This window comes from Salvelinus sp. IW2-2015, unplaced genomic scaffold, assembly GCF_002910315.2.
Source record: "Salvelinus sp. IW2-2015 unplaced genomic scaffold, ASM291031v2 Un_scaffold1858, whole genome shotgun sequence".
Lineage (NCBI taxonomy): Eukaryota > Metazoa > Chordata > Actinopteri > Salmoniformes > Salmonidae > Salvelinus > Salvelinus sp. IW2-2015.
The window spans coordinates 62,277-88,359 of record NW_019943223.1 but is presented as its reverse complement, the minus strand read 5'-3'; the positions used below and the strand labels follow the sequence as shown (position 1 = coordinate 88,359).

General features: G+C 43.3%; 2 protein-coding genes across 2 annotated transcripts; one reads left to right on the top strand and one right to left on the bottom strand.

Annotated features, from left to right (window-relative positions):
• Positions 1-897: 897 nt before the first annotated feature.
• Positions 898-16,949, bottom strand: fmnl1a (formin-like 1a). The gene is made up of 25 exons (XM_024139634.2): positions 16,773-16,949; positions 11,561-11,644; positions 10,909-10,995; positions 10,555-10,628; positions 10,111-10,194; positions 8,327-8,470; positions 8,064-8,175; positions 7,900-7,976; positions 7,688-7,781; positions 7,120-7,194; positions 6,904-7,014; positions 6,619-6,768; positions 6,355-6,456; positions 5,704-6,235; positions 4,653-4,777; positions 4,199-4,401; positions 3,758-3,992; positions 3,591-3,659; positions 3,399-3,479; positions 3,028-3,157; positions 2,740-2,903; positions 2,510-2,611; positions 1,855-1,959; positions 1,555-1,651; positions 898-1,297 (listed from the first exon to the last, which is right to left on the bottom strand). The coding sequence occupies exons 1-25, from the start codon at positions 16,947-16,949 to the stop codon at positions 1,233-1,235; spliced, it is 3,279 nt and encodes a 1,092-aa protein (XP_023995402.1). The 3' UTR covers positions 898-1,232.
• On the top strand, positions 16,472-26,083 carry LOC112072222 (max-like protein X). Its single transcript, XM_024139635.2, has 10 exons — positions 16,472-16,631; positions 16,776-16,980; positions 18,670-18,725; positions 20,444-20,480; positions 20,613-20,702; positions 21,060-21,169; positions 21,368-21,470; positions 21,670-21,769; positions 25,230-25,431; positions 25,740-26,083. Exons 3-10 carry the CDS (start codon positions 18,684-18,686, stop codon positions 25,794-25,796), a joined length of 741 nt encoding a protein of 246 aa, XP_023995403.1. The 5' UTR covers positions 16,472-16,631; positions 16,776-16,980; positions 18,670-18,683; the 3' UTR covers positions 25,797-26,083.

The window sequence follows — 26,083 nt, the reverse complement described above, 5'->3', positions numbered from 1 at the left end:
TGTTTTATTAATTCAACGATGATGGATACAAAGGTATATTMTAAAACAATGCATGAAATATTGTCAAGCAATCGCACGGTGCAATTGTTGTCTACATGTTTTCTTAAAAAACAGAGCGAGAGAGAAAAAGAGGTGTACCACTTTCAAGGTTTACAACGGTAGAGAACCAGACCTTTTTACTTTGGATCTTTCTGTGACACAGGCATGTTCAGYCTTACTGTGATCAGTGATGCTACGGTGATGATGGCTGAGAGTGAGGAGTGTTCCCAACAATCCGGAACGATCTGGAACACTTCAAAGCACCTTCACCAGAAAAACCCACCAATTACGATCTCCCACTTGTAGAGTAGTGTGACATAATGAACAATACAAAAAAAATAGATCTATATAAATATAAATACCTACTGATACTGGACATTCTCATTTATCAGTGTGGATGCCATGATATTCTGTGAGAAATGTGAATTTTTTTTCTTTCTGTGAGAAGACCGGCAGTTGAACCTGCTTCCTTTTGTACATACTTGCTGTGGTTGTGTGTGTCTAATAAAGTGCAGCTCTCTTGTACAGTCGGAGTCCGGGTTTCGCTTTATCGTAGACCGTAAGTTGATCTTCTTTCCCTTTTGGGATCAATAAMGTATCACGTCAGTAGGTGGAGGCTCTGCGACAGGTCCAGCGGCGGCCCTCAGATGGGTCATTGTAGTATCGTTAACTGGGTATGGAATGCTCTCGCCGCTCATCTTCCCCGGGACTAGGAGGATGTTTCATGTACAGACATAACGTGAACATGATATGACTCTGATATGACTACAGGGCACATAGACTTTCTAACGGCCTGGCAGGTCACGGATCCACTCTAGGGTAAGCAAGTACTTGAGTCATGAATTTGGAGTGATACAGTAATGTGAAACTTGTTTTTTTAATTTAAAAAAAATGTACTCATTAAGAGATGAGTGGAAACCAAAAATTCTAAGTTATTTTAAAAAGCTAAATGAATAAAAACGCACCAATGTATTTGTATGTTACACATTTGCTCATGACGTATAGCTTAAACTCTGTTTTATTTACAGAGTCAATTCATACTGTAGTTTAAATGTGTATTGATAGGTAAAAGGCCATATAATCTTCAGTACTAATGTAGGTGTATTGTGTATGTACAGTACAAGTATGTATTTGTGTTCTGTGTATGCATACAGTTTGACATTGAGTGTGTACAGTAATCTCAGTGGAGTTGTTCAGGTGTCTTGACGCTGTGCTGGTCTCCGTCCATCTGTTGCTCTGAACGGTGAGTTCCTCAGGTCTGGGACAAAGCACATAGACACAACCACTAAAACTTAGCCAGGGATATCTATCTCCGAATGTACCGGTGAAAAGTGTGGTAACGCTTCATGATTTACATATATTTAAAGCATTCATGTATTTTATAGTGCCTTATAGCCCACTTATAATGTGTTTATGGCATTGACTATACGCGTTCTTAACTCTGTTTTATAGATCATAAACTACAATATAAAACTATAGTGCATAATGTATTCTAGCCGTAGTGGTTTGTCATACCTGTAATGATGTCCTCCAGGGCCCCATCCTTCACCTGAGGCTTCACCTGCCTCTTCTTCAGCTCTGCTATCAGGTCCATCTTGGGCATCATGGGAGACTGGCAGGGGTCAAAGGGTAAAGCTGACACACTGGCATATGTAGTATGGACCACACTAGAATGACTAGTCACTGGTCGATCAGTCATAAGGGAAGCTACAAAACGATAGTACTCCACCTCCTTTTATAACTGACTGTATGGAATGTAGAGATTGTGGTGGATTGAGTTGGTATGGGGCATCGGTCTATAGTCTATTGTCCTACCTTGTGTCCTGCAGCCTCTTTCTTTCTAGGGGAGGGAGACTCTGCTTGGTTCTCACTGCTCTGGGCCTCCAGTCTCTTCTTCTGTTCATTATCCTTCTCTGCTTGCTGTGTGGGACACACACACAAAACAGGTCATTAGAGGTCCAACACAGCCGTTTAATCTCAATATCAAATCATTTCTGAGCAACAATTAAGTACCTTGCTGTGATTGTTTTCAATTCAAATGGTAAAATAAACAAAAATAGCTTCTTAGCTAAATGCTATTTCTCAAGCAAGAATTGTGCTTGGGCTGTCTAGACGTGGTCTGAGAGAGGGCCCTAACTGGAGGAGCCTAATAGGAGGAACGTGTAACCTGAAAACTAGCTGTAATTGGCAGAGAGGAGGGCAAATTTTCTTTGTTATTGGTCTATTAACTTACCAGGTGGTCCAAAACCCCCACCCGACCATGCCAAACAGCTCTTACACCAAAAGTGCATTATCGTAATTTTCACAGTATTATTCAAACCTCATAGTGTGGAAAATATATATAAAACAGGGAAATCACGTTTTTGACTGCACTGCCCCTTTAACAAACATGCATATAAATACAAAATGCACAAGTTAAACATAATGAGCTATTTCCTTATCCTTTCCCATTATGGGGGCACCACCTCACCTTATAGGCCTTCATGAAGCGGACAAACAGAGGGAAAAACATGGAAGGTTGTGTGGTCTTGGGGTTCTCTCCAAAATACTCCACCACCGAGCCATACGCCTCCTAGYGGAGGAGGTGAGAGAGGAAGAGGAGGAGAGATGACGCTCACACTAAAATATGTATTGAACATCTTCTGTGGAATTATGTGTGTTGGATGTGTCTATTAAGTTCAAATGTTATGGGATTCCAACCTGAGCCGTTTTGCTGTCTTTGAGTAACGAGTCCAGTAATTCACTGTTTGTCTTGACAAAGTCCTTCAGCACTGTGTTGTCTTCCTGCACCAGGAACTCCTTCTTGGTCACTTCCATTCCCCTCTCCAGAGAGCGGATATCCTGAAGAATACTGTCCAGAGACACTGAAACACACAAACACAGGAGAGAAACAGGGCGTCAGTTATTCTCACTATGAAGGGCTGCATTTTTGTCAAGCTGTGTGTACATGTGTGTGTGCGCGTGCAACCGTTGATTGCRTTCCCGCACCTAGGCCAGCCTTGTCCACAAAGTGCAGCTCAGTGTGGAAGTTGTTGAGTTCAGGGTATTTCTCCTGGACGATGCTGGAGATGAAGTGTAGCAGGGTCTGGGAGCGGTCTGTAGACTTGGTGTCCAGCAGCTRACAGGACAGAGACAARGAGAGGSACAGATGGAGTCATCTCCCAAAGATGGACTGGCCTGCCTATCAAGATACCATAGCGCCCTCAACAGTCCAAAACCTTGCTTTAGCTAATAGCGACTTATTTATCGCTATAGAGTTTAAGCCATACTATTTCAAGCCAGTTAATCTCTACCTTAGTGATGGTTCTATTCATATTAAACAAGGGAAACAATTTTGCCTCGAGCAGAGGGGTACTCACCAGGTCCAGACTCTGCAGGCGGAACCCATAGGCTGCACCCCTCTTACTGCTGTTCATGTAGTTCCCAAAGGCTAGGATGATCTGKAGAGGAGGAGCCAGATACAGAATGTGTTACATAGACAGTGCCGGCCTGTTTAAAGAGGCTCTCTGATTGGAGGTTAGCAGTGACGGACAGGGATGCCCTCCACTCACCTCTAACATCTTCTTCAGCTTGGCCGAGGACTTAATGGACATGGATGCTGTGATCATGGCGTTCAGTTGCTGTAGGTGAGATTATGARTGACTACMGTRTCAGATWCTGAAGAAAGTCATTGTTGTACAGATACAATTTCAYTGTCTGTCCTGAGCAACTGACTYACCGGCTGCAGACGTTTGACGCTCTCGGGGAAGTTGCCCATGAAGGTGAGGGTGCTGATTCGCTGGGCCAGACGGGGGATCTTCCCAAAGCGCATCATGAAGCGGTCCTCCTCTGCCAGATCATCCAGCGGACGGCCCTCCTTCTCATAGTTCTGGAGGAGCTTCAGCTCGTAGTCTGACGGGACAAACCTCTCCAGCAGCTCCAGGAAGTCCAGCCCCAACGCCTGCTGGTCATACCTGGAGAGAAGGAGGGAAAGGAGGAGGGAGGGAGASAAGTAAGATAGTAAGGAAGGGACAAMARAAGAGTGTTAGGGGAAGGTRGGATGAGGAGAAAGAGAATGAAGGGATTAAAGAGAACAAAAAAGGCATAAAGAAATTAAATGAGTGWGAGAAATATGTTTACTAAGGAAAGGAACAGAATAGGAGWAGATATAGTTCCATACGTCTCTATAGCTGTGCAGATGTCTGCGGGGCTCCTGCCTCCCTTGCGTAGCGTGATGGCCAGGTTCTTGGCCTTGTTGCCCTCGATCAGGTTGACCTTGCTGGGGGCCTTCTGGGCCACCTTGACCTTAAGAGTGGACAGAGCTGCTGGAGGACCCTGGGCCTTGGTCTTAAACTGCTCCTCAAACGCCTCCATGTTCAGCTCCTGACACAACACACAGAGATGGTTAGAGAGGGAGGGTAAGGAGGGGAGAGAGAGAAAGGGGGAGAGAGAGGAGGGAGGGTAAGGAGGAAGAGATATAAAGAGAGAGAGAGAGAGAGAGCAGAAAGAGGGTCAGAGGAAGAGGGTAGGAGAGGAAAGAGTGGAAAAAGGGGGTCAGAGGGAAGGTGAGAAAAGGGAGAATGGAAGAGTATAGTTCAGTCAGCATTAGTATCTGTGTGGAGGTTTGGTCTTACCCCTAAGACCTGCTCGTCGTCCAGCTCGTGGAAGACCGTGCCAGTCACCTGGTTGGGCTTCAGTGCCTGCCAGTTGAGCAAAGGCATCCGGAACTTAGTCTGGATGGGTTTCCTGCTTTTACCTCCTGAGAGAAAGAGAGAGAGAGAGAAAGAGAGAGAGTAGGAGAGAGAATCAATCACATTTGTCAATCGCCAATGCACTCATTTCCCCCTTCAGCAAATTGGACGCATACAAATTCATGAGATTGACTGACAATCTGATTAGCATAGAGCTCTCTCCTATTTGACCTCTCACACCCTAATCTCTTTAATCTCTCCTCTATATTCATGATCTCCCCTCTCAATTTCCTAATCTCTGCTGTAGATCGCTACTGGAGCGGAATAGGTGGAATGGTATCAAATACATCAAGCACATGGTTTCCACATGTTTGATGCCATTCCATTCGCTCAGTTCCAGACATTATTATGAGCCGTCCTCCCCTCGGCAGCCTCCACTGATATATGCACGTAACTGCCAGAATAATGGAAACACTTAAGATACAAAGTATATTGAAAGCAGGTGCTTCCACACAGGTGTGGTTCCTGAGTGAATTAAGCAATGAACTTCCTATTATGCTTATGGTCATATATAAAAATGCTGGGCAGGCCATTATTTTGGCCATTATTTTGGCTACCAAGGCTATGCCCCCATATGATGACAATGCCCCTATCTACAGGGCACAAATGGTCACTGAATGGTTTGATGAACAATGTAAATCATATGCCATGGCTTTTCAGTCCCCAGATCTCAACCCAATTAGACACTTATGGGAGATTCTGAAGTGGCTCCTAAGACAGCATTTTCCACCACATCAACAAAACACAAAATGATGGAATTTCTCGTGGAAGAATGGTGTCGCATCCCTCCAATAGAGTTCCAGACACTTGTAGAATCTATACCAAGGTGCATTAAAGCTAGTTCTGGCTCTATTAAGACACTTTATGTTGGTGTTTCCTTTATTTTGGCAATTACCTGTACATCTCTAATGAAAGCAGTTAAGAGTCACCTTACCGGCTTGGCTGTCTCCAGAAGGTGGGCCTCCTGGTGGGGGCGGAGGTCCAGCGCCGGGTGGAGGAGGAGGTGGGGGCGGACCTCCCCCGGGAGGAGGGGGAGGTGGGCCACCGGAGCCAGGCGGCGGGGGAGGAGGAGGAGGAGGTGGAGGGGGTGGGGGAGCAGGTCCACCAGGCCCAGGAGGTGGAGGGGGAGGAGGAGGGGGGACAGAAGAGATGGCTGATGAGGGAGCGGCATCAGGGACGTCTAGGCCAGGGGCAGTGGGACCAGTGGAGCTGAGCAGAGGCTCAGAGGCTGGGGCGGGGGCGTACTCGATGATGGTAACAGGCACCACCTGGAGGTGTAGGGCCCCAGAGGGGGTGCGTCCCAGGCGGATCAGCCCTCGGTCCTGCAGCTCCTGCACCTTGAGTTCCAGCTCAGAGGAGGGCTGGCTTAGACGCTCTCTGTCCCGCTCCCTCTCCTGGCTCATCTCCCTCTCTCTCTCTCTCTGCTGCAGAGAGCTGACCTGGGAACAGGAGTCCCTCAGGCTCTCCTGTCAGTCGCACACACACACAAAGGCAAGGAAAAGTTATTATCACACAATCACACTCATACCTTTCTGTCTGATACACTATATTGTAAACAGTCCACAGTTCATTGTACAGTGCAGACCTTGAGCAGCTCTGTCTCCTTGGTGACTTGGAGGAGCTGTTTCTCCAGTTCAGCCATCCTCTCTGCAGATTGGCTCTCAATCTCCTCTAGCCTGGCACTCAGCTACAAAAACACAACACGACATATGACACAACACAACACGACACGACACGCCAACACAACATTCGGAGGTCACAGACAGAACCATAGAGTAATTGCTGGCATTTTTTAGATGTGTGATTTGAATGAATGAGACTGTGTGTGTGTACAGTGTGTATCACTGACCTGTGAGTTGTGCTCCTGCAGTTCGTCCACATGCTCCAGCACCCCGCCCCTGTTCTCTGCATCCTCCAGCAGAGCCCCCACATCAAACACGTTGTCCAGGTAGGCCTGGATCTGAACCTGCAGCTTCTCACTCTCTGTCAGCTTCAGAGACTGACACACACACACACACACACACATGATCCTCGTTATCCGGACGGTTCCATTTCAGTTTTAAGGAGTTGGTTTTGCGGTTGTGACGGTTCCATTTCCCAACAATGAGACGAGAAGGATAAATGGAGAGTTTACCTCTAAGTACTGGTCCAGTCCGTGGTGAGTGAACTCATATTGCAGGTGCACACGGAAGTTCATATTCTCCACCGAATGCACCACGATGTTAATGAACTGCATGCAGGCCACCTGAAGAGAGGGATCATCATATTTGCTCTTTAACCTTTCAGAACCACACTGTGAGTAATGTAAATACATCCGCTTTAGATTTAAAGCCCTTTTGTGTCCACGTACCATGAAGTCAATGTTGCTATCGTCGTTGCTAAAGTACTCCATCAGTTTCTCGAAGCGGTTCTTCTCTCCGCTCACCTGAGGGAAAGGACATGGGGAAAGACGTTCCTTGTTTCAGTAACACAGTCATGCACTTCAGCAGAGGTCCACAGGAGTGTGTATGTTTTGGTACAGTGTGTGTTTGCATTCATAGAAAGCTGATCAAATTCGTCCACTTCTGCTTTTAACACATCCGACATTAAATCTATTATTAGTCGTGATGGTCACCAATGTGGAAAGTCTATATCGATATCAGTTGAATTTTTTTTTTTTTAAAGGGGCCCTTCAGTTTGGTGAGTAGTGGTTACGCACTCACAACATGATGTCTTCGTGTGAGTGTGTGTTTTAGAGTTCTAACTGTGCTCGGTGAGACTAAGACAGGGTGTTGCGCGTATCAGTCGTGAGATTACTTAGAAGAGAAAAATCTTGGTCCTGAGAACACACAAATGAGTAGGCTAAGGTGAGATGACACAGTACATATTGGTAAAGTAAAGTCTGCTATAGCGTGGCTAAGTTTGGTAAATCCCTTCACCTCCTTGAGGTTGTCGAAGGCGGCGAGAATGATGTCATGACCGCCCCTCACAAGACACACAGCAGCCAACAGCTCCAACACCAGGGCTTTGGTTCTGTAGAGACCAGGAATATAATACCGCATCACACACACACATGCACAAGCATGCACACACACATCACACACACATGCACAAGCATGCACACACACATCACACACACAGGTGTTCATACCTGGGGTTCTTGTTGTTGAGACTGAGAGTGATCTCGTTGACGCAGCGTGGGTGAGTCATAACTTGGTTGAAGCCCGACTGAAAAAGTGATAATCAGCATTGGAATTTCACAATTACACACTCCATATCACAGTCATGCCCACACACCACACAACACACACACACCTGGTAGTTCATGATGGCACGCAGACACATGATGCACACGTGGACGTCGTCCCTCTGACTGGCCAATCGAGAGATCTTCTGAGTTTTCCTACTCTGGGCCAGAGAGGTTATTCTGCAAAGGAGATATTGATATGATGGAGGAGATGGTGGTCACTGGTCAGAAGGTCCCACTTTGCAGTAGACTATTTTTGGTGAGATTTATCCTGTGGTCTGTAAGGCTTGCTGAGTGAGACTCTGGTCTCATAACGGCTGATGGTTCTTACCGTACGGTCAGGGCGCGGGCTGCTCTGGTCATGCCGTGTGTAGGGGAGCTTCCTGCACTCTTATTCAGGTCCTCCATGGACCTCTCCACTGGCTTCCCTCTCTCTGACAGTGTTCCCCCATTCTCAGCACCCTCCAGGTCAAACCTATAGATACATTCCCAAATACACAAACATATAGTCACGTATAGATAATAAAACATTAAATCTACAGTACCAGTCAAACGTTTGGACACACCTACTCATTAAAGGGTTTTTCTTAATTGTTACTATTTTCTCCATTGCAGAATAATAGTGAAGATATCAAAACTATGAAATAACACATGTGGAAACATGTAGTAACCCAACAAGTGTTCAACACCCTTTGCCTTGATGACGGCTTTGCACACTCTTGGCATTCTCTCAACCAGCTTCATGAGGTAGTCACCTGGAATGCATTTCAATGAACAGGTGTGCCTTGTTTAAAGTTAATTTGTGGATTTTCTTTCCTTCTTAATGCATTTGAGCCAATCAGTTGTGTTGTGACAAGGTAGGGGTGGTATACAGAAGATAGCCCTATTTGGTAAAAGACCAAGTCCATATGGCAAGAACAGCTCAAATAAGCAAAAGATAAATGACAGTCCAGCATTACTTTAAGACATGAAAGTCAGTCAATACGGAAAATTAACAACTTTGAAAGTACCTTCAAGTGCAGTCGCAAAAACCATCATGCGCTATGATGAAACTGTCTCTCACGAGGACCGCCACAGGAAAGGAAGACCCAGAGTTACCTCTGCTGCAGAGGATAAGTTTATTCGAGTTAACTGCACCTCAGATTGCAGCCCAAATAAATGCTTCACAGAGTCCAAGTAACAGACACATCTCAACATCAACTGTTCAGAGGAGACTGCGTGAATCAGGCCTTCATGGTCGAATTGCTGCAAAGAAACCACTACTAAGGACACCAATAATAAGAAGAGACTTGCTTGGGCAAGAAACACGAGCAATGGACATTAGACCGGTGGAAATTGTCCTTTGGGCTGCAGTCCAAATATGAGATTATTGTGAGACGCAGAGGTAGGTTAACGGAGGATCTCTGCATGTGTGGTCCCACCGTGAAGCATGGAGGAGGAGGTGTGATGGTGTGGGGGTGCTTTACTGGTGACACTGTATGTGATTTATTTAGAATTCAAGGCACACTTGACCAGCATGGCTACCACAGGATTCTGAAGCAATACGCCATCCCATTTTGTTTGCGCTTAGTAGGACTATCATTTGTTTTTCAACAGGACAATGACCTAACACAACCTCCAGGCTGTGTAGGGCTATTTGACCAAGAAGGAGAGTGATGGTGCTGCATCAGATGACCTGGCATCCACAATCAGCCAACCTCAACCCAATTGAGATGGTTTCGGATGAGTAGGACCGTAGAGTGAAGGAAAAGCAGCCAACAAGTGCTCAGCATATGTGGTACTCCTTCAAGACTATTGGAAAAGCATCCTGGTGAATCTGGTTGAGAGAATGCCAAGAGTCTGCAAGCTGTCATCAAGGCAAGGGTGGTGATGAATAATATAAAATATAAATATATTTTGATTGTTAACACTTTTTTGGTTACTACATGATTCCATAAGTGTTATTCATAGTTGTGATGTTCTTCACTATTATTCTACAATGTAGAAAATAGTAAAAATAAAGAAAAACCCTTGAATGAGTAGGTTGTGTCCAAACTTTTGACTGGACTGTATGTCTCATTGATATTGTACGGGATTCTGTTAAGACAGAAGGGGATGCTGCAAGGGAATACTCACGAAGCGTCACACTGGGCGTAGGACAGGTAATCCACCAATACATCCAAACCCTGGTTCTCTTCATTCAGAAACTCCTGGGCCCAGCTATATAGAGAGAAAGAGAATTAGAACACGATACTACTTTAAGGACACTTGAGTCAGTCGTACTGACTGATGGGATAACTGTGGGACCAGTCCTGGTCAAACCTAACATAGCAGGCGTAAAATAAATGCCTGAAACTGGTCTTGACGAGAAGAAGAAAGAAAAAACTGTCAGGGGAGGTTCTCATCTGCACTGTTCAACCAATCGAGTAAATGTGGAGGAGGAGTTAAGATGGAGTGTCGCCTTATTAAAGTCCAAAAGCGGAAGTTGCATCACAGGCTCTCTTTCCGATTTCCCTTGAAAACCCGGAACATCTGGTTGTTGGGGACTCGGCAGAGGCTAATCCTGGTCCAGTCACTCACCCAATATGATTAGTGCGGAGGGAGATCTCCAGCTCTCTCAATACCTGGGTGGACTCCTGGACCCGCCTCTTGAACTGAAATAGGCCAAAACCACACAGAGAAGCTCTATGAATGAAGGAAACGCACAAACCTTTATATCAGTAGTTCAGAAGTTGTTCTAATGAGACTGGCCTTATATTACTTATATTACTGGCTCAGTGTCATAAAATGCAAAGACATACTACTACTGTAGATGTAATATTGGTATCCCATTGTTCCAAAACACGCATATTTAGTTCTTGAAATCCCTGGCGATGGGGAAAATGACTAGAAGCTCTATGAACGTGAGCGGGGGGGGGGGTACTGTACACCCACCCTGCGGGTCACTCCTCCTTGGTCCTGATAGAAGCTCTTGATCTTGGTCAGATAGGTAGAGGGAGGGTTCTTCACCTGGAACCGCTCCTGACCACACAGAATGGAGGGAGGAAGGAGAAGGGGATGAGAGGAGGAGGGGGAGTGAGAAGACAAATGACACAGTCAAACACAACGAGCACCGCAAACCACTCTGTTACCATGCCAACCTGCTGAAGGGAAACGTGCTTACCACAGGAACCCATCAGAGGTGTAGTGTTTTGCTAGAAGACTATATGACCTTTTTGCACTCTAACCTACATTACATATTGGCAACCGGACACCAGCAACACTTAATCTCAGATACAATCATGGGTTACTCTTTATTTTAACGGTCGGTAATAAACCATTTATAAGGCATTTACAAAAATATTGCACACCATTTATGGTTAGGGTTAGGTATTGGTTAGGGTTAAATAGTGCTCTCTTTAGATTAGGGACTGCAAAAATACTTTACTTATGATTAGTAAATGGCTTATAAATGTGGGAGTAATGATTAATAAATGGTTCATTACAGACCGTTGAAATAAAGCGTTACCCAATCATGTAGAACTGTGTACTAGTGCATGAACCAATCACCCCATATAAGGCGCCCAACAAGACGTAATGCTCTTACCTGATCACAGATCAGCTCCCACTTCTTGTCATTGTCATACTGACTCAACAGCTTCAGCTTGTCTGGAGGCAAGTTCATATAGCTCTGAGAACAGAATAAGGTGCACTTCAAAAACCTACTTCAATAATGACATGAAACTGTTCCTGTGATTACAACTGGGGCCTTTGGGGATCTTGTATTTAAATGAACTCTGAGCGGTCTACAATGGCATGTTACTCAATAGACTTCAATTAAGCAGTGCCTGCATAATAATATCATCTTACATAATATCATCTTTTTTTTTTTAAATCATTTCTTTCTTCAATACCAACCAGCCAACGTTCTTGTGCACATTGTCATAACGCTTCCTGTTCATGCCATGCTGTTCAAATGTGATCAGAAACCACAGATGTCCTCACCAGAGGTATTAGTGAACGCTATCATCATCCTACACGACGGAGATGACTCACTGTTTACATGTATTGCTGGTAACTAATGGAAACCCTCTGTGAGCATGTATCACGTCTAGTCATGAGCATTTTCAAACACATACGGATAATGCTCCTCCATTCATCATTGAACGTAGCGGGCCTATACAGTAGTCGTTTAGCCATGATCTGTTTGAGTGAGTTGCAGGTGGATTTAACCTGATTGATTCAACAGTTACTCGTCTCTTTGACAAGTGAGCCACCTGGCCCTTTCTACGAGAAAATATGGTGTGTTTGTATCACGAGAAGCTGATTCAACTCTGTCATGCCTATTGATTAACATGGGAAAATACAATAGATTTTTTTAAGCATCATTCTCATGTGACACGTCACACACAATAACCCCATAGATGTTGCCGGCCAAACTAACCGCTAATGAAAGTTGTTTATTTAAGGCATCTAAGACGAGCGATGTTTTAGTCGAGGCAGTCTTGGGCCTACTAAGAAAGGGTGTGGACTGTGGTTAGATATGCAGAATTGAATGTTCTCAAGCAACAGTTTGTGGCTTCCTCTTAACACGTTAACAAACACTTGAGGTTTGACATGTGCGCCCCAGTTAGTGTGGGCTTTGCTGGGGACATAGCTATAGGGTTTGGGTGGGGTACAGTATGGGAGGGACCGATGGTGGATTTTGAAAGACAAGCAACAGAAAACCAAATGTAGACCATGTGTATGTGAATATGCGCTGTACATACACATGAGGTTACTCATACCCACACATACCCACTCAGAAAGACATATACTCTTATGTGCGCATGGTTTGTAGACATGAACGCATGCGCACACACACACCTACATTTTTGAGTATGTGTCGTTCCATTTGAGGCCGGTTGGATGTACTGCCAAATTCTGTAAAACGACGTTGGAGGCAGCTTATGGTAGAGAAATGAACGTTCAATTCTCTGGCAACAGCTCTGTTGGACATTCCTGCAGTCAGCATGCCAATTGCACTCTCCCTCAAAACATGTGGCATTGTTGTGTGACAAAACTGCACATTTTAGAGTGGCCTTTTGTTGTCCCCAGCACATTACACACCTGTGTAATGACCATGCTGTTTAATCAGCTTCTTGAGATGCCACATCTGTCAGGTGGATGGATTATCTTGGCAAAGGAGAAATGTTCACTAACCGCTTGCAACCCAACTTCTTACAACTTTTGTTAAATCCAGCGACATAAAGGGGATCTCTATTGCCGACGGAGATATTATCATCAGTCAACTTGCAGATGACACCACCCTTTTTTGAAAGATGCTGACCAGATTCCTAGAGCATTCAATGTGATAAATATTTTTACCAAAGCATCCGGTCTTTGCCTAAACCTTAATAAGTGTCAATTGTTTGCTGTTAAAGACCGTGTTTTACCCTCTATATGCAATATTCCAGTCAAGGAAGAAGTAACATACCTTGGGATTACCATTATCTAAGGATCAACAGGAAAGATGCTTATTCAATTTCATACCTATTATGGAAAAAAAAATTAAAAGTTGAACCATTGGTTGCAGAGGGATTTATCCTTGAAAGGTCGAGTATTGCTTTCTAAAGCTGACGGTATCTCCAGACTTACTTATGCAGCCCAGTCCCTATATCTTGACAACAAAATAGGTAAAGCGGTTGACCAGATGCTTTTCAACTCCGTCTGGAAAAATCATACACATTATATTAGGATATCTGTCGTTATGAACACATGAATATGGTGGTGTCAAGTTTTTAGATTTTCCTACTTTGAATAATACTGATAAATTGGGCTAAACATTTCTTAAAGAATTCTTAAGGAATTTCATCCCTCATTATATCTTCACCCGTTTTGGTGGCTTCAATTTTATGTTACTTTGTAACTATAACATTGATAAGATTCCTACAAAATTAGTATTCTTAGCGTGGTTGTTAATATATAAACATATTTTTTTCCTGCATAGGTATTTCATTTGGAACAATAGGGATATTTTGTATAGAAACAAGTATTTATTTTTTAAGAACTGGTTTAATAATCATATCCTGCTGGTTTGGCCACTTTTTAATGCAGAAGGATCGTTACTCAATTAAGAGGAATTTTTATCTCGTTACAATATCCCTGTAACACCTAGAGAGTTCGCCATAGTCTTTGTTGCTATTCCATCTGGAACTCTCATGTTGTTTAGAGGTGGAACCAGACCACACCTTCTTGACCTACCCCCAATTAATCCAGTTGACTCTCCAATAGGAAAAATGTGTTTCTCCTTGCTCCCTCAGAACAACAGATCTATATGTGCCTTATTTCAAAGGGATATTGTATCTATTCCTTATGTTATCAGCTGTCAGAGCAGCTTACCGATCACTGTACCTGTACACAGCCAATCTGTAAATAGCACACCCAACTACCTCATCCCCATACTATTACCTACCCTCTTGCTCTTTTGCACCTCAGTATCTCTACTTGCACATCACCATCATCATCATCATCTGCACATCTATCACTCCAATCTTAATGCTAAATTGTAATTATTTCGCCTCTATGGCCTATTTATTGCCTTACCTCCTCACGCCATTTGCACACACTGTATATAGACTTTTTCTAATGTGTTATTGACTGTACGTTTGTTTATTCCATGTTTAACTCTGTGTTGTTGTTTGTGTCGCACTGCTTTGCTTTATCTTGGCCAGGTCGCAGTTGTAAATGAGAACTTGTTCTCAACTGGCCTACCTGGTTAAATAAAGGTTAAATAAAAAAATACTGTGGTACCCGTATAGGGTCTCTAAATTGAGATACGGGTCATTTTGCAAGTAGAAATACTGGTGTGCAAAAGTAAATAAAAACAAGTATCAGTCATAATACCCATAAAACCTATCAGTCAAACAAGGAAATGGTTCCAATCGTTTTTCTAACATACATTTTTCCCATTGGGGATTTTAGAAACACTTAAAATAAGGGCTGTGTTTCGTGTAGGTTTACCCTGCTGTGACATTTTGATAACCATGTAAATCTTTCCAGGACAAGGTGACTTTAATCAATACATTTGCCTGCATTTATCCCCCCCCCCAATTATTTACTTTTAATGCTAATTAGCTGCTAATTGGGCTATCATACAGAACTACAAATGCCATGATGATCTGGACGAGACCACCAAATCAAGGCAAAGGTAAGAATCTCTGGATTAACTATCTAACGTTAGCTACATTTTAAAATTAATAAATTGGCTCCATTTCTTTAAATTGATAATTATGTGAATGGTCTTGTGCAAGTTTTAAATTGACACAATACCCGTTAGCAAAGGTGTCAGCTAGAGATGACATGCAGGAGCTTGCATGGATTTGTAGTCTTGCATGATGTCTACTTTGATGCTAATTAGCATTTTCTAATCTGAGCTTAAATAGAGCCGAATATATTGATAAAAGTCACCTTGTCCGAGAGAGATATCAAAACGTCACGCCAGGGTAAGCCTACACAAAACACAGCCCTTATTTTAAGTGTTTCTAAAATTCCCTATGAGAAAAATGAATGATGGGAAAATGATTGGAACCATTTTGCTGTTTGACCGCTAGGTTTTATGGGTATTATGACACTTCCGCTGTGGGGCTCTATTTAGAACCCGAGGGGAAGTCCTGTTCTCAGTTGCAACAGGTTGTTCCATTCTTACTGTCACCCTGAGCCTGGAAATTCCTCTCAAAAAATAAACATGATTACTTAGACCTAATATCTCCTCTCACACATTGCCACATACCTAAACATATCTGCTTGTGTGAGTGCTATAAGTGGCGTATTAGGTCCGTTTAAAATCTAGACTAGAGAAGGTAGCATTTACCTTTGATGCATGTAGGCTGTCTGTGCAGTGTGATAACTATTAGCTAATATGTGTGTGGTACAGACACTTATTTAGCCTAAGCCATTTCCTGCCCACTATCCTCTCTACCGGCCTGCTCTTTCAGAGCATGACCTGACTTCCTCTGTCTTTCAGACATAAAAGTAAAAGAAGGTGTACGCATGGAAAGATAGTTTTACTGCCGTGATGACACGTCTTTCGTGTGTCTCCGTATCTAGTGCCGAATATGTTTAGCATCACATTTACCAGAGGTTTATCTAAATGTGTGATTCAAACTGCTTGCGCTACTCATGACTGACTAATAGTTTCTACAGATTAGGCCTTGTTCCCCTGAGATGTCCTGCTTCTTTTGTAAAAGCAGCCATGCTTCTAGTATTGGATTGATAGCGTTATGTTGTCCTCCATAGGTGTTAACTGATGGGAAATGACATGTTGAAATATTTGAGAAACATTTGCCTTCCTGTCTTAGTCTTGTGGTCTCTCTCATGCAAAATCTATTGCTCAATCCAGCACTGTGCCTTTATGGCGTCTCCGGTTCATCTAAGAGGGAGGACTGCAGTCGAAGGTCTATGAGATCATTTTACCACGGGCTGAGCAGACAGGCCAATTTCAAAATATTTAAAAGAGGATGTGAGCTTTTGGATGGGATTGAGGCCAACAAAATGTCAGCTCTCTTTACTAACATGACTGGCTGCAGTGAGAGAGACGGCATTGTTTTTCAACAGGAACAGGAATTACCTTGACAGAATAATTAAAATGTGAAGCTTAATGTATTTTCTCTCAGACATCTGGCACCGTGCATATTTGAGTGAGTGATTTGACCTGTTCCTTTAGATATCAGTGCAATACATACAGTAGGTGTGTGATGCATCTAAATTCCTGTGTGATGTGTCTGTGTTTCTGTGTGTTGATATGCATGATGATTCTCCCCTCGTGTCCTGCCACTCACCAGAACCACACTGAAGCGCTCCTCCAGCTCGTCCTCTGGGGGCACGGGCAGCTTGGGGGGAGCAGACTGCTTCTTCTGCAGGGTCGGGGTGGGGTCACTCAGGCCCGTTCCTGACCCCACAGAGTGCTTGGCCTCCCTGCCATCTGCCTGCTCTATTCCCCCCGCCGCATTCCCCATCACCAACCTGACCAGGTAATCCAGGGGAAAGGTAAAAAACACTGTCTTTTAACTGGAAGTGCTAGTAGTCCTAACTCCTAAACAGACTCCAACTCAGATGTCTGCAAACCTGTCCACACTGAAAAAAGTAGCTAGTTAGTTCCAATGTAGGGCAGTACAATGAAGTTCCAAAAAAAAGAGAGAAGGTGAATAAAAACAGGTCTTGGAGTCCTTGGCCCTTCAACGTCTCCGAGAAATTAGGCAGGTGGATGGAACAACCACTGGCCTACTGCAATTGTCTTGGTCCTGAGGTGAGGATGTTTGATGGAGCAACATATTTCCTTCTAATCCCGTATCTCTTCCACTGTCCTCACTCTCTGCTGGATAACAGGTGTTACTATGAGAAGAAAAAAAATCGCACCAACTTGAAACCTGAGAAGTGGTGCCTGTTGAAGCGAGATGTTGTTTTTACTATTTAACTGTTCATAGTTCCTACAATGAGCTCAGCACAGACAGGCAGGGCACGGGTGTTACAGGAAGGAGAGGGGAGTTTGACGCAGTCGTTGCAGCAGAGGCAGAAACCGCATAACCAGAAAAAGCAGAAGAGTAACTTCCTGCTGTGTGTGAGAGAAACAAAACTACAAGGGGGTGGAGTAGGGTGGAGAGAGGAGACTGAGGGTGTGAGAAGCAGAGAGGGCGTGGTTGGAGAAGATGGACAAGAGAGTAAAGTGGAGTCGGTGGAAAAAAGAAGGGATAACGGAAGACTAAGTAGGGGTATTGGGCCCATAGTCATATGAGCTATGAAGCCTTGTGGATGGTCGGTGCAGGCCAAATGGTAGAGGGTGGATTAAGTAAGGTGTTTTTATCATTACTTTCTTGACTTTCCATCGTTAGGAAACCACCGCCAGAATATAGCTTGTGGAAATGTGAGTGCAGTTGCGTTTTACCCAGTGTACCCTCAAATAACATTCCAAGAGCGCTACCCTGTGTCAGCTATTCACCTTGCTACCCCTAGTGAAGTCAAGGCAAAATTGCCCATGCTGTTACCATGTGGTGGTGAATCAATTGCTGACAATCAGAACATCAACAAGGTCTTAGTGGACACTTTCTACCAGATTGACTAATGTCACTGACTGGCCACTCACCAGTGTTGCAGAGCAAAATCAGTTACTGGTAAAAAAAAAAAAAACAGCAGCAGGCCTACTTCCAGATATGAGGAGCCTATGACTGCATTCAGACAGGCAGCCCAATTCTGATCTTTTGGCCAATTACATCAGATCTTCATCACATCAGATCTTTTTCAGAGCTGATCTGATTGGTCCAATTAGTGAAAGCAATATCAGAAATGTGCTGCCTGTGTAAACGCAGCCATATGCAGCGTTAAAAAAAACGGGGAACTCGGAAATCTCCGACTTCCGATTTGAGTACGGTCAAAACACTCTGAGTAAAAAAACGAGCTCCGAGTGGGAAAAAAACGATTTGAACGGTCATCCAATACGGAATTCCAACTTGGGAACTCGGGCCTCTTTCTATATATCCGACTGTCCGACCTGTAGATCACTGACGTCATGATTTGACCGAGTTTCCCGTTGTTTTGAACGTGGCAATAGATCCCTACGGCCTATAAACATGCTCACTTTCTTTCACTTATTTGAGGCCGTATGTCATACTGTGTGAACCAGCAGAGGGCGTAGTTCCCTTTCTCTAAATTGTTTTTCCACCGCATGACGCTCTCGAACAGCTGCTGATTCCAAGATGACGGATCCTACAGCATCGCCGGAGGATCACTGGAACAAAGTAAGCTTGCTAGTTTAGACAAATATATGAGATGTGAGGACAAATAAGCGGTGTATGACACTGTCATATTCGTAGCAAGAATAGTGTTTGTAATTTGGAGTTAATTTGCTACAATTGGCGTGTTAGCTAGCGCTTTTGTTTATGACTCCTTTCAAGCTTCTTCCCCTTTCGTTACGGTTCTGTGACGGTCATCTACTGGCTAGCTGGGCAACTTGTAGCCTAGTCCTAGTGGACCAGACGGGTGATTTGCAAATTCACCGTCTGGGTGGACAGTGTTTAATTCTGCAAATGTTAAAGTCATTATATATCCACAGGTAAGTTAATAAATCAACTTTACAAAACGATGTTGGTGTGTTCAGATTGCGCCCACGTCACGATGTACTTGTACGCAACGCATGTTTGCCGAGGTTGTGTACATGTTTTTGCCAAAAATACTTGCCATATTTCAGCCTTGTCTGCTCTGACCGCATAGGAACGTGGGGGCTACTAGTAGCTAGCTGCCACCTAGCAGTGGTGTACAAATACTTTAAAGGACTACTTAAGTAGTTTTGGGGGGTATCTGTACTTGACTTTAATATTTATATTTTTGACAACTTTTACTTCACTACATTCCTAAAGAAAATAATGTACTTTTTACTCCATACATTTTGCCTGACACCCAAAAGTACAAGTAACATTTTGAATGCTTAGCAGAACATAACAATTGTCAAATGAACACACGTATCAAGAGAACATCCCTGTTTATCCCTATTGCCTTCGATCTGGCGGACTCACTAAACATGCCTCATTTGTAAAGATATCTGAGTGTTTGCGTTTGGTCCTGGCTATCAGTAAAGAAAATGGTGTGGTCTAGTTTGCTTAATATAAGTTTGCTTGTTAGTTTGTTTACTTTTGATACTTAAGTATATTCAAAACCAAATACTTGTAGACTTTTAAACATTCTGCCTACATTAATCAAATCAGTGGTGTATTCATTCCGCTGATTTTGTTCCTTAAACAGAAGCAAACGAAACGGGAATACCTGTGTTTGACCAATAGAAACTCGTTTTAGTTGCAGAACATAACTGTTTGGACAAATGATTACACCCCAGGACTACTGGCAGTGGAGTTTGTTTATTCATATTGCTGTGTTTGGGGATTCGATTTAAAGTGAAAGTTGATTGAATTCGTTTTGGAACCGGTGCCCTGTGCAAAGTCCACGGTGAAGTCTAGAATCCTCTGCCTTTCAGCTGACTAGTGCCGCGTTCACATTCTAGTCGAAACTTGTCGAAACACGTTTATAACTTAAACCAGTTAGCAAGTCTGACATTTGAGTTTCCTAATTCAGACTAGCACGTGAATGCGGCAGAAGTCGGCTGAAAAGTAGAGGATTCTGTTTCCACATGCAAAAGTGATCGCTTTTGATAACATTTCATCTGCCTTCCCATTGAAAACTTGTTTGAAAATGTAAAACATATTTGGACATATTTTATAGAAAAGAGATTGTATGTTTCTGGATGACGCACCATGCTGCCTTGTTGACATGACCAAGCAGCACAGATTACTGTTCCATCTGAGAAGGGAGCTCCTCCCTCACTGCTTTTACCCGTGCATGTCACCGGTGCCCTGCGGCTCAGCATCATTGAATCTGCCCATTGAGTGAGACGGGAAAGAACCTGTTCTCACCTCCTTGTCCACCGTTTTATTCTCTCCTGTCAACACCTGCCATGGCTGAACAGAACGACGGGGCTTTCAGTGACAACGGATTTGACCCCAGTGAGTAGTATCCTTAGTCCTAATTGTTGTTTTACCAAAACAGACAATCTATAGCTAGCAGGCTACCAGTCCTGTGGGCAACTGTTGATTAGTAATTGAATGATGTCTGAGCTCTTCATGTTCTCCATTAAGGTTTGTTTACTGAGAATGCAAGGAAGGGTACTGTGGTCTCCAGGGCTAACAGCATTGGGTCCACAAGTGCCTCATCAGTACCAAATACAGGTACTGTGGTGTTTGTCATTTTATGTTTAGACAACATGTGTTAGGGAGTATTTTTAATCTGCGACGTGGTGTGTGTACTGTATGCCTAAACGGTTTGTGTATGTGATGCAATGCTGTATATCTATTTTGTGTCCTGATTCAGAAACAACTATTTTATTCGTTGTCTTACTCCCTACCCCACTCTCACTTCCACTCTATTCTTTCTTGTTTTTTTTCCTCTATTGCATTTCCAAGTGACCTAGTTCGGTTGGGCGTTGTCCTGCGCTCTCATTGTCCAGTGCTTTATTTTAGCTTGATGTCAGCCTTGAGACCTAGGGAGGTAGACTGAAACACCTGCTCTTCCTCTCCTCACTGTAGATGATGAAGACAGTGACTACAGGCATGAGACCACATACAAGGAGTCCTACAAAGACCGGCGGAGACAGGCACACACACAGGCTGAGCAGAAACGACGGGATGCTATCAAGGTTTGGCCTCCGATGGGGAGCGCAACAACAGGAGTGTAGATCATGGGGAGGAGGGTAGTTGTGAGAAGGTTGAAAAATACAAAGGATTGGGAGGGTGAGACTGATCTCGTCCAATAAATTAAGAGTTTTCTTAGGTGGCCAAATGTAATACTTTTGTCAATTCTAAAATCTGTTTGTCGTGTATGTTTGACTCCACAGAAAGGTTATGATGATCTCCAGTCCATAGTGCCCACCTGCCAGCAGCAGTCTGAGTTTGCCGTGGGGACACAGAAGATCAGCAAGGCCACAGTGCTGCAGAAAAGTACAGTATTCTATTTAGACCATTGTACTTCTCAACCAGAAATGTACATTTTAGGACTGCAAATTGGCATTCCGACCAGCCTTTTTATAATGTCAACATACTATAAAGGATCCCACCCTAAGCTGGAATTTTCCTCCCTGATTGAAATGCTTTAAGTCCAGAAATCCCTGACTGGTTGTTTTTGTGTCTCCTGCTGCAGCTATCGACTACATCCAGTTTCTGCACAAGGAGAAGAAGAAGCAGGAGGAGGACATGTCTATGCTGAGGAAGGAAGTGATGGCACTGAAAATCATGAAAACGTTAGTCGCAGGCCAAAAATCTGTTACTACAGTGTGATACAGTAAAGTGTGAAAGCAGAGAGGGGAGAGCTGCGGGGTGAAACCATTAAAGATATTAGCTGTGTTAGATTAAATATCTATAATATAGGTTAAGCGACCCTTCAAGGATATGTTTAATTTACCTAATAACTCATGCACGCGTGTCCATGGTGGATTGCATAGGCTGTATCAGGTCAGCCCTGACAGACGGGCATTATTGAAGAGGGAAATGCTTCAGCCCACACTCTGCTCCAGCAGAGATAAGTCCAGGAAAACAGTCAACGGGGTTGGTTTTACCCAAACAACAATTGGGATGTGACCCTCAGCGTATACTGTGGAGGGAGACCCCTCATACAGGAACATCTGAATTGATTGAGCTGCCATCTAATCATTTATTTTCCTGAAGAGGCACAGAAGCCTCGTTTTGAATTGTGCAGTCATTTATGCTATTTGACAGCATCAGGGTTCTACGCTGACCTTTTTTCACAAGGCGCACACGTACGCCTAAGTTGAGAAATGTAAGCGCGCACAAAGAAATTTAGACGCGCAATTAGAAATGAGGTTTTAAAGCTTGAATCCAGCATTTTCTAGGTGTACTGGTGCTCCTAAATTAAAATTCCAGGTCGCACAGCAAAAACTTTTTTAGGAGCATATGCGAGTAAAATGGTTGCTCTGTAGAGCCTTAAACATGTACTACCAATACGACGCTATCATAGGTGTGTAAATATGATGATATTAACACTATTGTCAGTAGCTAGGTTTCCATCCATTTCATGCGAATAAACTATGCACATTTTCCGGCACTGATGTTTTTCCGGCAAGTTAACTTGTTGCAGATAAAAGGCTGTGCGTGATGACGTAGTGCACATAAAAATACCTTTTTGAGGTAAAATTCCGATGAACTGAAAAAAAAAAAAAAAAAAAGTTAAATGGGTTTACATCGCGTTTTCAACTCTACTGATGGGTTTCTCAACAAAAAAATGGTTTAGTGAGTTCCCACTCTGGTATTGGCAGTGCGCTCTCGCCAACAGCTCACAGATACAGGGAGGGTTTAGGCCACATGGCAGCTTTGTCAAACGGCAGCTCGATATTGATTGGAAAGGAGCATCAAGCTCATCGACTTGCACTTTCACCACCCTGTGAAGTTCAGAACTTATTTGATCTGTAGCCTAATAAACGGCATGCTTTCCCAGTGCGTTATAGTGGGACGACCACACGTCATCGCGTGACTCCAAGTTTACTTCGATATGATGGATATTATATTAATATTTGCTCATTAAAAGCTTTTCCACTGACATTTCCCGCATAATACATTTTAGACACAAGATTCCACTTTGTCTAGCGTATTTGGTTTTGTCTGCATTTTGGAAAGTTTACCGACACATTTTCTGTTTCAATCAAGCCTGTCGTGACTTATTTTTTCCTCAACCTGTACATTACGCTCATTAAAAGGTTGGATGGAAACCTGGTTAGAAATGATCAGATGTAGTCGAACAGGTTACTTCAATAAGGCCTGAGGAGGTGTGGCACAGTGCCTGGATGCAGCCCTTAGCGGTGGTATACAGTGTCTTCAGGAAGTATTAGTACTCCTTGAATTATTCCACATTTTGTTGTGTTAGAACCTGAATTCAAAATGGATTAATTATACAGTACCAGTTAAGTTTGGACACACCTACATTTTCTACATTGTAGAATAATAGTGAAGACATCAAAACTATGCGATAACACATGGGATCATGTAGTAACCAACAAAATGTTAAACAAATCTAAATATATTTTAGATTCTTCAAAGTAGCCATATGCTGAGCACTTGTTGGCTGCTTTTCCTTCACTCTGCGGTCCAACTCATCCCAAACCATCTCAATTGGGTTGAGGTCGGGGGATTGTGGAGGCCAGGTCATCTGTTGCAGCACTCCATCACTCTCCTTCCTGGTCAAATAGCCCTTACACAGCCTGGAGGTGTGTTGGGTCATTGTCCTGTTGAAAAACAAATGATAGTCCTACTCAGCCCAAACCAGATGGGATGGCGTATCGCTGCAGAATGCTGTGGTAACCATGCTGGTTAAGTGTGCCTTGAATTCTAAATAAATCAGTGTCACCAGTAAAGCACCATCACACCTCCTCCTCCATGCTTCATGGTGGGAACCACACATGTGAAGGTCAACCATTCACCTACTCTGTGTCTCACAAACCAAAAATCTCAAATTTGGACTCATCAGACCAAAGGACAGATTTCCACCAGTCTAATGTCCATTGCTCGTGTTTCTTGGCCCAAGCAAGTCTCTTCTTATTGGTGTCCTTTAGCAGTGGTTTCTTTGCAGCAATTCAACCATGAAGGCCTGATTCACGCAGTCTCCTCTGAACAGTTGATGTGTCTGTTACTTGAACTCTGAAGCATTTATTGGCTAATCTTTTACCAGATAGGGCTATCTTCTGTATACCACGCATACCTTGTCACAACACAACTGATAGGCTCAAATGCATTAACAAGGAAAGAAATTCCACAAATGAACTTTTAGCAAGGCATATGTGTTTAATTGAAATGGATTCCAGGTGACTACCTCATGAAGTTGGTTGAGAGAATGCCAAGCATGTGCAAAGCTGTCAAGGCAAAGGGTGGCTACTTTGAAGAATCTCAAATATAAAATATATTTTGATTTGTTTAACACTTTTTTTTGGTTACTACATGATTCTGTGTTATTTCATAGTTTTGATGTCTTCACTATTATTCTACAATGTAGAAAATAATCAAAATAAAAACCCTGGAAGGAGTAGGTGTGTCAACTTTTGACAAGTACTGTGTGTGTATATTATTTTTTCACCCATCTACACATAGTACCCTATAATAACAAAGTGAAAACATTTTTGTAGAAAGTTTAGCAAATTTATTGAAAATGAAATACAGACATGTCTAATTTACGTAAGTATTCACACCCCTAAGACAATACATTAGAATCCCATTTTTGAGTCTTTCTGAGTAAGTCGCTAAAGAGCTTTGCACACCTGGATTGTACAATATTTGCACTGTCTAATTGGTTGTTAATCATTTTTACTCCTGAACTTATTTCGGCTTGCCATAACAAATGGGTTGAATACTTAATGACTCAAGACATTTCAGCTTGTAATTTTTAATTTGTTTGTAAAAAAAAATATATATATAATCTCAATTGAATCTATTTTAAATTCAGGCTGTAATATAACAAAAGTCAAGGCGTATCATAACTTTCTGAAAGCACTGTATTGGCTGTATACCATAAACCACCAAGGTGCCTTATTGCTATTATAAACCGGTTAACAACATGAATATAGCAAGAAATATGTATTGTGTCAAACCCATGGTATATTGTCTGATATACACACGGCTGGAATTCTGTTTCGGCCAATTAGCATCCGGTACCCAAACTATCCGGTTTATAATACGTGTTTCACCTGTGTGTTGTAGGAACTATGAGCACATAGTGAAGGCCCACCAGAACAACCCTCAGCAGGGGGAGGAGCAGGTGTCGGACCAGGTCAAGTTCAGCGTGTTTCAGAGCATCATGGACTCACTTTTCCAGTCCTTCAGCAGGTCTGTGTCTGTGGCCAGCTTCCAGGAGCTGTCCGCCTGCGTCTTCAGCTGGATCGAGGAGTACTGCAAGCCTCAGGTAGGACACTCAATATGCACTCAATGTACTGTACTGCTGGGGGATTCTCGCTGCTGGTGGATGGATGGCGCACCAAATCATCTATGATTTTAAGGTAATGGTCTTTATATGTGATAGTCATGGCATTTTAGTGTATTTTCTGCTCAAGGATGGTATTTTGGACTTCCGTCTGACCCCAACAGGTCAAAACTATCACCACTGTAGGCTTTAATTGACATGCCAGCCACCCTATCTTGCTCTGAGGATTGATGACTATGTTGAGTTGACAGCTGTGTAAGGGAATCCGTTTGTCCTCTTTTCCTTCCCAGACATTGCGTGAGTTTGTGGTGGGAGTTCTCCGGCAGCTCAACAGCCAGCCGTATTAATGCAGTCCAGGCGTAAACTCAGGACAGGAATCTCCCCTCAGGGATGGAGCCGGGGCCTACCCTGGGTTCTCAGGGTCTGGCAGACGTCACATATCAGTCTATCGTGTTCCCTCCTGGCCTGCAGCATTTAAATCGTTAACGCTTACTCAACTCACCACCACTCTGCAGCAGGGTTGGGTGTTTCCTGTCTAGTCAGGTCAAATCCAGCCCAGCATTCTGTGGTTTTAGTCATCAGGGGTTTTGGTTGCAGAACAGTTGTGTTAAACAAGGCAAATGGCTACTTGCTT